We start from the raw sequence: 14,236 nt of genomic DNA on the forward strand, positions 1-14,236 counted from the left end.
TGTAAAGAAAGACTATGCGCCTGCGCATACAAGCATTCTTTTACAGAGCACTCGCGCAGCGTCGCGCAAAACGCGCATGCCTATCCATTATTTTTACAGTTTACTAAACTTTGATATTCCTCTCGTTATTTCCTTATAGCGGCTAATAAATCGGAAGTCTCAGACATTCACAAAAAACGCCTTACCTTCGCATTGAAAAATAATTTGGATAGACTAAACATGTACATGACGTCACTGTTTTCACAGATTCACGTTTTTGCGGTTTACACGGAGATGACAGTGGTATTGTTTTCAAAAACGTGCACTTTGAAACCCGTTTTCAAAAGTATGTGTTTTCAGGCCACCAAAACTCCTTTGTCGTGTAAATGAATGGCCATTTAAACAGTCTGTAGATGTGCACAAAACAAAGGAGTCATGTGATAACTTTATGATGAACCGATTTTATGTGTGACCTCCACAGAACATAACACCCGCTCTCCCCTCCTAGGTATCCCCATGTCCATTTTCAAACATCCGGCTCCCGTATATGAATAGGTGTGTCTTAGGGATGGGCGATACCACTTATTTTGTTTTCGATACGATACCAATACATTCAAGGCCAATATCGCCGATAACGATACAGATACGATACCTCTAATTTGAACTTATACATTTTAAAAATTTCTTAAATTATTGAATTACTAAGAGTAAAATGGGTAATGATACCCACTCAACATTATATTTGAAAGGTATTTTAACATTCAATACGCCTTAAAGGGTTAGTTCACCCAAAAATGAAAATTCTGTCATTTATTACTCACCCTCATGCCGTTCCACACCCGTAAGACCTTCGTTAATCTTCAGAACACAAATTAAGATATTTTTGTTGAAATCCAATGGCTCCGTGAGGCCTCCATAGGGAGCAATGACATTTCCTCTCTCAAAACATATTTAAATCGGTTCATGTGAGTACAGTGGTTCAATATTAATATTATAAAGTGATGAGAATATTTTTGGTGCGCCATATAGTGATAGCCGATTTCAAAACACTGCTTCAAGAAGCTTCAGAGCATAAAGATCAGTGTGTCGAATCAGCTGTTCGGAGCGCCAAAGTCACATGATTTCAGCAGTTTGGCTGCTTCACACGCGATCTGAATTATGATTCGATATGCTGATTCATTATGCTCCGAAGCTTCCTGAAGCAGTGTTTTAAAATCAGCCATCACTAAATAAGTCATTATTTTGTTTGTTTTTTTGCCTTACCAAAAATATTCTCATCGCTTTATAATATTAATATTGAACCACTGTACTCACATGAACTGATATAGATGTGTTCTAGTACCTTTATGGATCTTGAGAGAGGAAATGTCATTGATCCCTATGCAGGCCTCACGGAGCCATCAGATTTCAACTAAAATATCTTAATTTGTGTTCCGAAGATTAACAAAGGTCTTACGGGTGTGGAACGACATGAGGGTAAGTAATAAATGATAGAATTTTCATTTTTGGGTGAACTAACCTTTAATTTCAACTTATTATTAGATTATATTTTTGTTTACACATAGATAACTTATAGTGTTAACCATGGAAATCAACAAATATTATAGGCCTTGCTGAACTATGGTCACTGTATGGTTCACTTTCATAAGGGACTGCCAGTGACAGGCTGTTGCACCCATAAAATGCAACCTTTGTATTCTGACAGTGTATCAACATTAGTTACAGAATAGAACATCAATAGGCCTATGAACTTTTAATGTTCAATTCAAATACATTTAATTGCACAAACTATGTATACTACTATTTATTTTGTTTATTGTGAAATAACTCAAACATATTATGTTTTTCTGTCTTCTGTTAAGCATTGTTCTGGGCTGCATTTCCCAAAAGCATCAATGGTTTCTTACGATACTAAAAACGCAGCCCTGTTTGAATAGTGTCGGCAGTGAGCTGTGATCGATTGGTTCTGACTTGCAGCATTTGCGTGTGTTCAGATGAGCAGGAAAATAGTTCTACTAAACAATTATTCGCTACCATAGGTTATTTGTCCAAATCAATGCATATTGCACGCATTAAATGTATTGTTAAATAAACAAAATCACAGGTAAAAAAAGTATCGATATTTTTATTTGAGTATCGATACTTTCGATACTCAACGTCAGTACAAACTTGTCCTGGAGTACGACCAGCCCTGCAAATTTTGTACATCTCCCTCATCTATCACACCTGCGGTGCGTTCCAAACGGGATACATCGCCCTCCGAAGGGCACTTCGGAGTGAAAATAATCATGGCCGCCATGTTGAAGGGTCGTTCCAAACCGAAGTGCTCAAAACTGGCCACTTCAAAGGGCCCTTCGGAATGAAGGATTTTGAAGGGTACAACTGATGGACACTTTGGGCCCCCATGATCCTTTGCACAGGGAAGTTCTTTGACGTCACAGAATGGGTACAGGAGGTTATAGGAGTTCGATTTTTACCTATAAATGTATATATATTATTTTTCTATACTGCTGTAATATTTATACGAGTTAGATTTGGTACATTATTATGGTCAAAACGACATTGTACTTCAACAAAAATACTTTACAGCTCCCTTTATCAGTCCATTCAAATGTTTAAAATACATAGACACAATATAGCCTACATGCCATAAACCTAAAATAAATAAATAAATAAACTAACGCTAAACAAATGGCGCAGCTTGCACAATTTACTCCTCTTTGATCGTCTCGTTAAGATGATGCAGAAGTGCGTTCCAAAAGAAGAGTTTTTTTGACCCCTACACCCTTCATCCCTTCGAAGCTCTCACTCCGGAGGGTAAACCCTTTGAAGGGATTAGGGCATAGGGATGAGCCCTTCCGAATGGAACGCAGGGCATATTCAACTCATGATGAGCTCATTACTAGAGACTGCAAGACCTGAAATGGGTGTGTCAGATATAGGAAGACATACAATATGTGCAGGGCTGGTGGTATCCAGGACAGGTTTAGAACACCTTTAGACACTTTTAGAACTCATTTAGCCATCAACCGAACCCTTTATCCTTGTGTAATCCTTAATCTATAGAACATTAAAAGATCATGGATTTAAAAGGTATTTAATTAAATTAGCCAATTTACATCCTTTACTGTAAATTACATGGGTTAATTATATGACATCCGGTGTTAAAATGACATGACATTTAAACTTTATTTCATTTTTTAACTTGTGTCATTTAAAAAAGGTTTTATAAAAATGTTCAGCAGAAATAGACACACACATTCTTGTACAATGTTGTATATTCTATCCCCTAAACCTACACATCACAACAAGTAAACCTACTTCAAAACACAACATTTAGTATTAATATGATAAGCTGTTTTCAAAAAAATGTCCCCACAATTCTATCCCCTAACCCTAAACCTACCCATCATAATAATAATAAAAAAAAAAAAAAAAAAAAAAAAAAAAAAATGCATTTTTACATCACTTACAACACTTATTATGATTTATAAGCAGTTTTCTTCATGGGGACCAAAAGCCTACATGTTCACTTAATTATGATACTGTGATTTCCATCTTTACAAATTGTGAAATTGTAATATTTTATCTAATATACGAAAGTGTAGGTTACTGCATGAATCAATGGAATGACATTATCACAGCAAATATTATAATGGATGTATTACGACACCTAGTGGCCAGTGTCCTGCATTTGAGGAGCACATCAGCATTTCGACATGCTGCTCAAGTGAATCTCTGGCCATGTTCTGGTGCTATAAACAATCTTTATTTTATTTTATATCTATACCAAATACAAATAATCATTTCCTTAAAACCTAAGTGTGTGTGACCATGAGTTTGCAATGCTAGAAAATAAAAAAGTTTCCGTTTTCTGCTCCGATTTGCATAAAAAGTCATTGTTTCAAATGATTGAAAAAAAAAAAACAGTCATTTCAGAAATATTTGATAAGGCCATTAGTAAAGGGATAGTTCACCAAAAATGAAAATTCTGTCATCATTTACTCACTCTCAAGTTGATCCAAACCTGTATGAATTTCTTTCTTCTGCTGAACACAAAAGAAGATATTTTGAAAAATGTATTTTGAACAGTTGATGGGCCCCATTAAGTCAATGAGGCCCATCAACTATTCTTCAAAATATCTTATTTTGTGTTAAGCAGAAGAAAGAAATTCATACAGGTTTGGGGGAAAACCCCCCACTTCTTTGCCTCACACAGACCATGTCGCCATCTCAAGCTTACTCGTTCTTACAACCTTCACCATGAGTTATTTTTAGACTACAGCTGATCGTTTAATTGATGTACCGCGACACCTAGTGGTTAGTATCAAAAACGCACCAAATCTAACACCAGAAACATTTGTCATTAGAGATTACATATAAGATTTGTTGTTGTTGTTGTTGTTGTTGTTATTGCAGTATCTTCTCAGCTAACTTCTTCGATGTTCTCCTTAACTGAAGAAGATACGACTTTGCCATCCACAAGATTCTCCACAATGACCTTCACTATGCGCTGTTTGTGAGGGTTATATATGTCCACTGGTTGGGTCCTATTGAACACAACAATACACCCTGGGTTTCATAGCTAATACATACATGAGCTCAACAATTTAACTGACATTCACAACTTGAAATGTAGTCACAGATACTGTACACCTGAACAGAGCAAAACATTTAAACAAATCTGTTCTACATACGTTTCAGCTTCTCCATCCAGCAGCCTCCTGTATTCAGCGATCTCTAACTCCAGCCTCATCTTGATGTCCAGCAGCAGCTGGTACTCTAAAGCCTGTTGTTGGATGTTGGCATTGAGTCTCTGTAGCTCCTCCTGTAGGTGGTCTATTTGCAACTGCAGCTGATTCAGCTGGGCCGCATAACATATGCCCACTTCAGCCAAACTCTGCTCCAGGTTTTGTTTCTGGGGAAAATGATTGCACATTTCATGATGAGATTAAATACTTAAGTGAAAATCGCATATTATAAAAAATGTTAAGTGGTTCAAATGTTTGCTTCAGCTTCAGTTACTTTGCTGCACTGCCATTTTAATAGATGTATAAAATATATTTTAATCTATTAAATATCTCCAGTATAAACTGACACAACAGGATGAATATGTTGTTTAACACTATTAGAAAAGTCTTCTAAAAATGAGGAAAACTGAGAAAAGTTTATAACTGCTTGATTCTGACTTTGTTCTTGGAGTTTCTTTTCCTCCAAGGAAATTATGTCACTTCTAGCAAGTCATGTGACTGGGGGCATATGCTTAAGATTTTAAAGGGCAAATAGCACAAATGGTGGACTGGAGTTTGAGAGACATAAACTAATTTAATGGTTTTACACATTAAAAAAATAGGTATCACAATAAATTTTGTGTATGTATTTTATGTCAAAGAGAATAAGCAAATGTATATATTAATACTCAAAATTTCTAATTTAGAACTATATATAACCTTTATTTCAAGTTGAGAAAACATGGTTGGGACATTGGAATTTGCCTCAAAAAGTTTTTATATCATTATTATTATTATTATTATTATTATTATTATTATTATTATTATTATACATATGGTGGCTGAGAGTGCTCAATGTGCTGCAACTGAAGAAAACAGAAAAAACACCAATAAATTAAGAAAACATCTTCATCAATTTGACAACACGTGCTGCAAAATTGTGAGTATTGTGAATATTTGCAGCACGTTTCTGTATTTAGTTGTGTTGTGAGTATCTTCAGCCCATTTCTGTATTTGGTTGCACTGTGAGTATTTGCAGCTCGTTTCTGTATTTAGTACTTTTGCAGTTTGATACACGCTCCGAACCACTGATTCGAAACAAAAGGTTCGTAAAGCTTCGAAGCTTCATGAAGCAGTGTTTTGAAATCAGCCATCATTAGATTTTATCAAAAAGATATTAATTTGTGTTCAGAAGATGAACGAAGGTCTTACGGGTGTGGAACGCCATGAGGGTGAGTAATTAATGACAGAATTTAAATTTTTGGGTGAACTAACCCCTTAAATGTGATCATGCATTTCTGCTTTGTTTCTGCCTGGAGCGCACAAACACGGACAAGTGGAGTGATGCAAATAGTGAAAAGTCACAGTGCTGCAGGACTGTTATGTCAGGGCTTGTGGAACATTCGCATTCGAGGACCAGAACCAACTGTTGTATCATGAAAAATAAGCAGAGATCTTCGTATATATATCTCCTACCAGAGAAAGGTACAGCTTCAGAAAGAGCAAGAGTATACCATTGTGAGAACCCCCTGTAGTTCTATCTCCAGGCTCTGGAAAGTTCTCTTCAGATCAGTGAGCTCAGTCTGAGATGTCTTGATTTCAGTAAAGCTGGTGGTCACTTTAGTCTGCAACACCTCCGCCTAAAAACATTGAAACCGAGTAATAATGAGGAAAACATGACAGTAAAAAAAATGGCAGGTCTGTTCAGTCAGAATCTGTAAAGCCGGGCACACATTTAACGACTAGCTAAAACATTCTAAGACTGTGCTCAACATACAGCGATTATTTGACGGAAGCAGATTTATATAGCTACTTACACATGGAATTTGAACACCGACTGTAATCGCGGACTGAACGCAACTGGCTCTGACTGAACGCGTTTGAGCGCGATCAGTCATAAGTATCAATTTACATTCATAATCGGCCTTACAATCGTTAAGTGTGTGCGCGGCTTAAGCTGTATATTCTAAATATAGCCTGATGTGTGTGGCTACATTTGAGTTCATCGCTGTTGTATTTCTGCAGACTGAACTGATGACCCAATGAGATCATTTAAAGGGTTAGTTCACCCAAAAATGAAAATTCTGTCATTTATTACTTACACTCATGCCGTTCCACACCCGTAAGACCTTCGTTCATCTTCGGAACGCAAATTAAGATATTTTTGTTGAAATCCGATGGCTCTGTGAGGCCTGCATAGCCAGAAATGACATTTCCTCTATCAAGATCCATAAAGGTATACTAAAAACACATCTAAATTAGTTCATGTGAGTACACTGGTTCAATATTAATATTATAAAGCGACGAGAATATTTTTGGTGCACCAAAAAAAAAAAAAAAAAAAAAAAAAAACGACTTATGTAGTGATGGCTGATTTCAAAACACTGCTTCAGGAAGTCTCGGAGCTTTATGATTCAGCGTGTTGAATCATCGGTTCGGCGCGCCAAAGTCACGTGATTTCAGCAGTTTGGCAGTTTGACACGCGATCCGAATCATGATTCAACACGCTGATTCATTATGCTTCGAAACTTCCTGAAGCAGTGTTTTGAAATCGGCTATCACTATATAAGTCGTTATTTTGGGTTTTTTTGGCACACCAAAATATTCTCGTCGCTTTATAATATTAATATTGAACCACTGTACTCACATGAACTAATTTAGATGTGTTTTTAGTACCTTAATGGATCTTGAGAGAGGAAATGTCATTGCTCCCTATGCAGGCCCCACAGAGCCATCGGATTTCAACAAAAATATCTTAATTTGTGTTCTGAAGATGAACGATGGTCTTACAGGCGTGGAACAGCATGAGTGTAAGTAATAAATGATAGAATTTTCATTTTTGGGTGAACTAACCCTTTAAATGATCTCATTGGGTCATCAGTTCAGTCTGCAGAAAAACAACAGCGATGAACTCAAATGTAGCCACACACTGTATTCACATGAACTGATTTAAATATGTTTTTAGTACATTAATGGATCTTGAGAGAGGAAATGTCATTGCTGGCTATGCAGGCCTCACTGAGTCATTGGATTTCAACAAAAATATCTTAATTTGTGTTCCGAAGATTAATGAAGGTCTTACAGGTGTGAAACGGCATGAGGGTGAGTAATAAATGACAGAATTTCCATTTTTGGGTGAACTAACCCTTTAACTATTTTACATTTTGGCAAATTGGTAGTGCATTTGTATGAATTCGCACAATTTGATTCATTCGAAAATGTAAGATTTTTAGAAAATATAAGCATCAAGGACCACCCCTAACCCCACTCCTAAACCTAACCTTCAGGTGCGTGTAAGCAGATTGTGCTAAAACATTTGAATGTAAGCGTATGAATTTATACAAATTTTGACTAATTCCCCAATAGTTTTGAATTGCCACTATGTTGGATAATCTTGGGACATCTAATAAAATGAATTAAAATACTTTTGCTTTGGCAGTTCCTGCCGCTACAATTGTCTAAGCCAGACGAAAACAAAACATATTGACAGTTTTGACAGCTGAAAGACTTTAATGATTACTTGACTATCGCAGTCACATTCCTTCTGATAATACAGTCAATTGTTCTAAAGCATACCTTCAGACAGTTGGCATTTCAAACATTATTTGGGGATTTACTTTAAAAATCATGGAGACAATGAATTACATTCCACTCTTTTTATACCTTAAACTCCTCTGACCTGTCAGAAAGTTCACCTGCCTCTGCTAGGTCTAGCATATTGTTTTTTTGCTGGGGAAGACTTGTCTTACTTTCTCACCTTACTCTGGAACCAACTTTCAGCCTCCCTGCGGTTTTTCTCAATAAGCATCTCATAATGAGCTCTCATCTCCTGCAGCTCCATGTCAAGATCTGACCGAGCTGCACAATCCATCTCCACATTAACAGAGCCGCCTTGCTTCTCTCGCAACAAATGAAGTTCCTGTGGATAAAGAAGTGGAGGGAAAAGAGCACTTACTCTTCCAAAAATGACATATGATACTTCTTGTGAAATAACTTAGATAATAGATATTTTAGACAAAAAACGATTGCAGTGAAATGGTAAGGTGACCTCTTCGTGGTTCTTCTTGAGATACAGCAGCTCTTCTTTCAGTCCAGCAAGCTGGTTATCCAGGTCTCCAATGGACAGTTTGATCTCACCCAGAACTCCTCGCAGTTGAGCCGAATCTGCTTCCACAACTGCGCGCATATTCATTTCAGTCTCATACCTGCCACAGTCAAGAAGGGAAAAGATATAGTGAAGCAACCAACAGTGAAAATTATATATTTTATACTGTTATAAAATGTTATACTGTTATATATATGTATGTAAATACACTGTTATTCTACTCAAAATTCAACACTAAATGCAATTAATAGTATTGCTTTACAAATCACATACTTCAAATGGAAATCTTCAGCGGTCAGCTTGGTGTTGTCCAGCTTCAGACGGAGCTCTGTGTTCTCCACATTACGGCTGTGAATCTTTCAAGGACAAATGGGAATGTGTGGTTGATCTTTGTTAATCTTTCATTGAGCATAATAACTTAATTATCTGGATACATTAAAAAGAGAAAAAACGACTCTAGCTGAAACCAGATTCTTGTTAACAGCTAAACAATAATGCTAAAGAGTGCTTAAACAGGATTGCCCTGTTGTATTTGTGAAATTTAAAACACGAAACATGGCATAATGGCATTAGGTGAGGTAGCATTCATCTCATGACATTTCAGTTATTTCAGGGGTGTGATTCTTCTGATGAGTGATAGCAGCTGTACCTGTGTGCGAAGCTCTGAAATGGTTTTGAAATAAGCACTCAAGTCTTTTCTCTGCAGTGGGCTCTTGTTGTCATAAAACTCTTTAATCTGCAGCTCAAGTTTCTTGTTGGCTTGCTCTAAAGAGTGCACCTAAAACACAAAACATATGGGTAGATCTTCTCAGGAAATAAAGACAAGATTTAGACAGAAGTCCAAATCAGAAATATTCTCTCAAGGCTGAATGTTGCAGTTTGTAATGTTCTTAATCTTTTGATTTTAGGAATTACCGAAATAAAGAGATAAAATAAAGAAATAACATTTTATTTTATTTATATTTTTTAATTAGGCCTAAATATTTAGAGTAAAACCATCATAACTGATTTTATGAAAATAAAACAATCTTCATCTACATACAGTGTATTCCAGTGTTAAATAGTTAAATTAACAACACTAAATTTTTCATTTTTTCTGAAAAAAAAAAAAAAATTTTTTTGATAAAATCACTCAGAAGAATGCAATGAAATGACAAAAAAGAATATCATTTATAATTATTACTTTTAAAGCATATTAATATAATGTGCCTGTTATATCATATTATATAAAATGTGAATATATGTTTTAAAATATAAAAAAAAATTTATGATTTTAGAGATTCTCATCAAACTTTAACAAGATAACATCTTATTAAGTAAAACAGCTATTCCTTAATATATAAACAACCTTAGATAATGTTAAAATTCAACGAATGACTACTGTTTTGTTTGTTTGTTTGTTTGTTTGTTTTTTACAAATATGCTTTTTAGGTTTAATTTTATTTTGATGGTCCCTTTAACATTCTGTTGACGAACGTTGTACCTCTCATTAGAGTGTTAGTAGAGTATTAGTAGACTGGTAAGGTTAGGGTTAAAATAAGTTGACGTGTAGTTGCAAAGTTACTTATACACTGTAAAAAATTATTTTCATGATTTGTTATCACAACATTTTTTCTTCTGTCAAATCAACTTAATGTGGTTCAGATAACTTAATATCTTGAGTTTCTGTCAATTTAAATCAATCGCCTTCATTGTATTACAGTTTTTCTCAACTGTTTACACACAAATATTGGTACTTGAGACACAATGACCACAACATGTAACTCATGCACCAACCCCCTGGACCAATTCTGCTAAACTACAAGCACAATTCCTGTTTTACACTCACATTGCAGTTCTAAAACACACTTTTTTCAAAACACTACACACAATTCTCTGCATTTGGCACAATTTTCGGGCAGAAAAATCACTTGTTTTCACAAGGAACACACTGCCATTCAAATATGCACACTGACTCATCACATGGGCAAACACCTGTCACACATTTTTACAATTACATGTATGTATGTATGTATGTATATATATATATATATATATGTGTGTGTGTGTGTGTGTGTGTGTGTATGTATGTATGTGTATGTATATATATATATATATATATACTACAAATATTTTACAACACACTTATGTATGTACTGTCTGTAGTAAGTGTAACTCTCAACCAAATAAAGACCAAAGTCATTATGATGAATGGAGAAGTGTTTTCCATTCATCATAGTGTTTTACATAGAGCACATCAGTGTTCAACTGGTTCTTATAAATGTCTATTCATATGAAGGTTTGTGTGTGTCATTTGAAAACAAAATACCATTTTGAGAAGAAAGAACATTGTTTTGAATGTAAAGTTTCATTTTGCAGGAGAATTGAGGGGTTTTGCCCATTGTGTGTGTGTTTTTTGATTTGTGTGTAGAGTTCTGAGAGTATGAGGCATGCTTTCAGAAAATGTGTGTAAACAATCAAGAAAAACTGTAACTCAAATTTTTAATTTCAATGAACTCAAAATTTTAAGGCAACCAGGTAACTTACTTTTCTAAGTTAAACCAACAATTCTTTTTAGTCAACAGAATGTTTAAAAGGGACCATCAAAATAAAGTGTTACCTTTTTTTATATAAAACATTCATCAGGATTCATTAGAGGAAGATAAGATTCAATTGTTTTCATAGTTTCTGTTACATTTTCAAATTAACCAATAGAAGGTGTTACCTGCTCCAGGTAAGTTGCTAGTCGCTCATTGAGGTTCTGCATTGTCTGCTTTTCGTTGGCAGACAATGTGACTTCGTTATCAGCCGTTGTCAAGGATGAAGTGGACAAAGATCTGGAGATGTGGGCACCATAGCCCCCAGACCTGACATAGTTTTGTCCACCAAAAGACAAAGAGACCCCTGAACTCCCCAATCCGTTCATGACCAATCCACAAGAAGAACCGAGGCCAGCTGACCCGAACACACTCCGAGTGGTGAACGTCTTGCTACTGCGATGGACCGTCATGGCTTAGTGAGAAGGATATCTTTCAGTGTCGAAACCAAACATCTGAACTAATTACCACTAAAGATTGTCTTATATATAGTCCTGTTGCATCCCACATGGTTTCAGATTTCCAGTTCCACTGAACAGATGGAATGTGAACAGAGACCTGCCTGTGGCAGGATGCAGATTACAATCATTCACTTCAAAAACCTGCTATCACACCCTCGATCTTCAAAACCACGTTAAATGATTTCTGTCTTAAAGAGATTACATCTTTAATTGTTTTACTGTTGTATAAACTGATTGTTTGTATTGGCCATGTGCCAATCATAAGTGGTAATAGTAGTTTTTATAAAAGCTATAACTTTTTCTTCTTTTAAATGCAACCATTAATTATACACATTATGGGACAGTGTTGAAAAATAACTCCTAAAGCTAATTTCTCAGATGTTTGTTTATTTTGTGTATTCGCTTCAACATTCATCAGGTTTGCTTTTCCATTTACACATTGTGACAAACATTGTTCTTTCTCAAGCTTGGACTCCCATGTAATGTACCTGAACAATAACCATCAATCATGAAGAATGGATTCATGTGTCAGAATGTAAAAACACATCTCTTCAGTACATTTTTCTCCATCAGTGGCCTAATGCCAGATCACTGACAGATCATCTCTTAAAATGTAGTCATAACCCCTGATAAAACAGTTTTGCTGGTGCAGTTGACAGTAAAAGATAAATATGTTGACATTTTAAAGTAAATGAATAGAAACATTCATAAGAAATCAATCATGTTTTCAGGCTATTTTGACTGCCAGAACATGCAAATTCATAAGACCCACCCCATTCTGAAGAAAATGTTTCACTCAATGGGTTTTTACATGCAATGCACCTACATGCATTGTCTTTTGGTAGATTTCCTTTAGTCTTTCACTAAAATTCATCTTTGCTTTCAGATATTTAATCCATTTGTCTGTGTAATTTCAAAAACGTTTTTAGTCACGCAAGTTTGGAATGATATAAAGATGATTATAAAACAGTTAGTTCCTGTCCTTGATTCTGATTGGCCAATAGCTGTATTTTATTCACGATTAAACACGGCTGATTGATTCACCCAACGGTTCTGTGTATCACTACACAACACACCACTCTTAGCAACGTAACCTGTTTGTTCTCAATTGATATTGTTCATTGAAGCTTACTGTATTATATAGAGTATTGTGAGAAAGTGATTGAGTGAGCGAGTTTATTACCTGCATTCAAATTTACCATTTTCCTTCAGGTCTGTACTATGTTAATAATAAAAAATCTCTTTAAATATCCGATGTATTATCTTGTCCTTTTAACAGTTAAGGGGTTTTCCCGTGACTGACAGCACAAGTCAAAGCATTTTTCAGTTGCATCTTGTTCTGTGTTCACAACAATTCAGTCTTTTCAATATAAAAGTCTTCGCTTCTGAGTGACACACTCATAAAAACAGTCTTTGCCACCATCTAATGGCGTAATAATGTAACTTCTGTTGCTGTTCACAGTCAGGGGCTATTTTACCGGTGGAAGGAAGGCTAAAGTTTATAGTTTATAGTAAAGTAAAGTTTACTTCATGAAAGTTGCATTGATACAATTTTTTTGGCTTTAATATTTGTATTGGCTTTAATATTTGTATTGGCTTTAATATTTGTACACGACGCAAAGCACAACAGCCTCTCGTACCATATTGCGTACATAAATGATGACGGATTTGTCATTTTTACTATTCCTTTTATGGTTGTCCTTTCAAGAGTTTTATTCTTGTTATGAGGCTGTTTTCTTCATTATGATATCAGAATAGTTGTATCGGCCAGACACAATTTTTTACTTTATGTTCCCCCCAAAATTTAAATCAGAAATTAAAAACACGCTCATCATAGAATGGGTGCATTTAACTCATTCTATGTATGAATTGCATTTTAAATGTGTTACAAATGAATTTATAGATACTGCAGGACAAATGTGATTGTCACATCACTGTCCCATTATGTCATCACTAATACTGAAGATGTGGAAAAGTGGAAATAAAGGAGGATGCAACACATCAAATTGAGCACAATCTGATGTCATATACTCAATATAGGCTATGCTTTCAAAGGTGGATTGGCAATTATTTGTTCACCTCAGACTCACATGATAGCAGAGGATTGTGATCTTGGGTAAAATCTTTAGGTAAATAAATCTAATGGTCCTGAGAGGAAGCAACAGACTCCTCTCCGGCAATAAAATCAAAAGCACTGCGTCATCACCATCTCCATCAGTTCATTTTAATCAATATGATAGTTTTAAAAAAAAATTCACTTATTGATGGCACATCATATAATATTACATTAGAACAATTGATTAGATGAGAAAAAACCCTGTGCTAATTCTTTTTTACTGTTAATGTTGATGTAAATGTTGTTAACCATTAGTTAAGTGCCATGAC

At 35.4% G+C, this 14,236-nt stretch overlaps 1 protein-coding gene across 1 annotated transcript; it reads right to left on the reverse strand.

Moving 5' to 3' along the window:
* Positions 1 to 3,060: 3,060 nt before the first annotated feature.
* On the reverse strand, positions 3,061 to 11,864 carry krt99 (keratin 99). The gene is made up of 8 exons (XM_048172539.1): positions 11,519 to 11,864; positions 9,464 to 9,592; positions 9,088 to 9,170; positions 8,758 to 8,914; positions 8,467 to 8,628; positions 6,224 to 6,349; positions 4,677 to 4,897; positions 3,061 to 4,529 (listed from the first exon to the last, which is right to left on the reverse strand). Exons 1-8 carry the CDS (start codon positions 11,801 to 11,803, stop codon positions 4,406 to 4,408), a joined length of 1,287 nt encoding a protein of 428 aa, XP_048028496.1. The 5' UTR covers positions 11,804 to 11,864; the 3' UTR covers positions 3,061 to 4,405.
* Between the last annotated feature and the right edge of the window lie 2,372 nt (positions 11,865 to 14,236).

This window comes from Megalobrama amblycephala, linkage group LG21 (assembly GCF_018812025.1).
Source record: "Megalobrama amblycephala isolate DHTTF-2021 linkage group LG21, ASM1881202v1, whole genome shotgun sequence".
NCBI classification, from domain to species: Eukaryota; Metazoa; Chordata; class Actinopteri; order Cypriniformes; family Xenocyprididae; genus Megalobrama; species Megalobrama amblycephala.

Coding starts and splice junctions, on each gene's coding strand:
- krt99 (XM_048172539.1), bottom strand. CDS start 11,803: ATGACGGTCCATCGCAGTAGCAAGACGTTCACCACTCGGAGTGTGTTC. Junction 9,171..9,463: donor TTTCAGAGCTTCGCACACAG/GTACAGCTGCTA, acceptor TGTCCTTGAAAG/ATTCACAGCCGTAATGTGGA. Junction 8,629..8,757: donor TCAAGAAGAACCACGAAGAG/GTCACCTTACCA, acceptor CTTTATCCACAG/GAACTTCATTTGTTGCGAGA.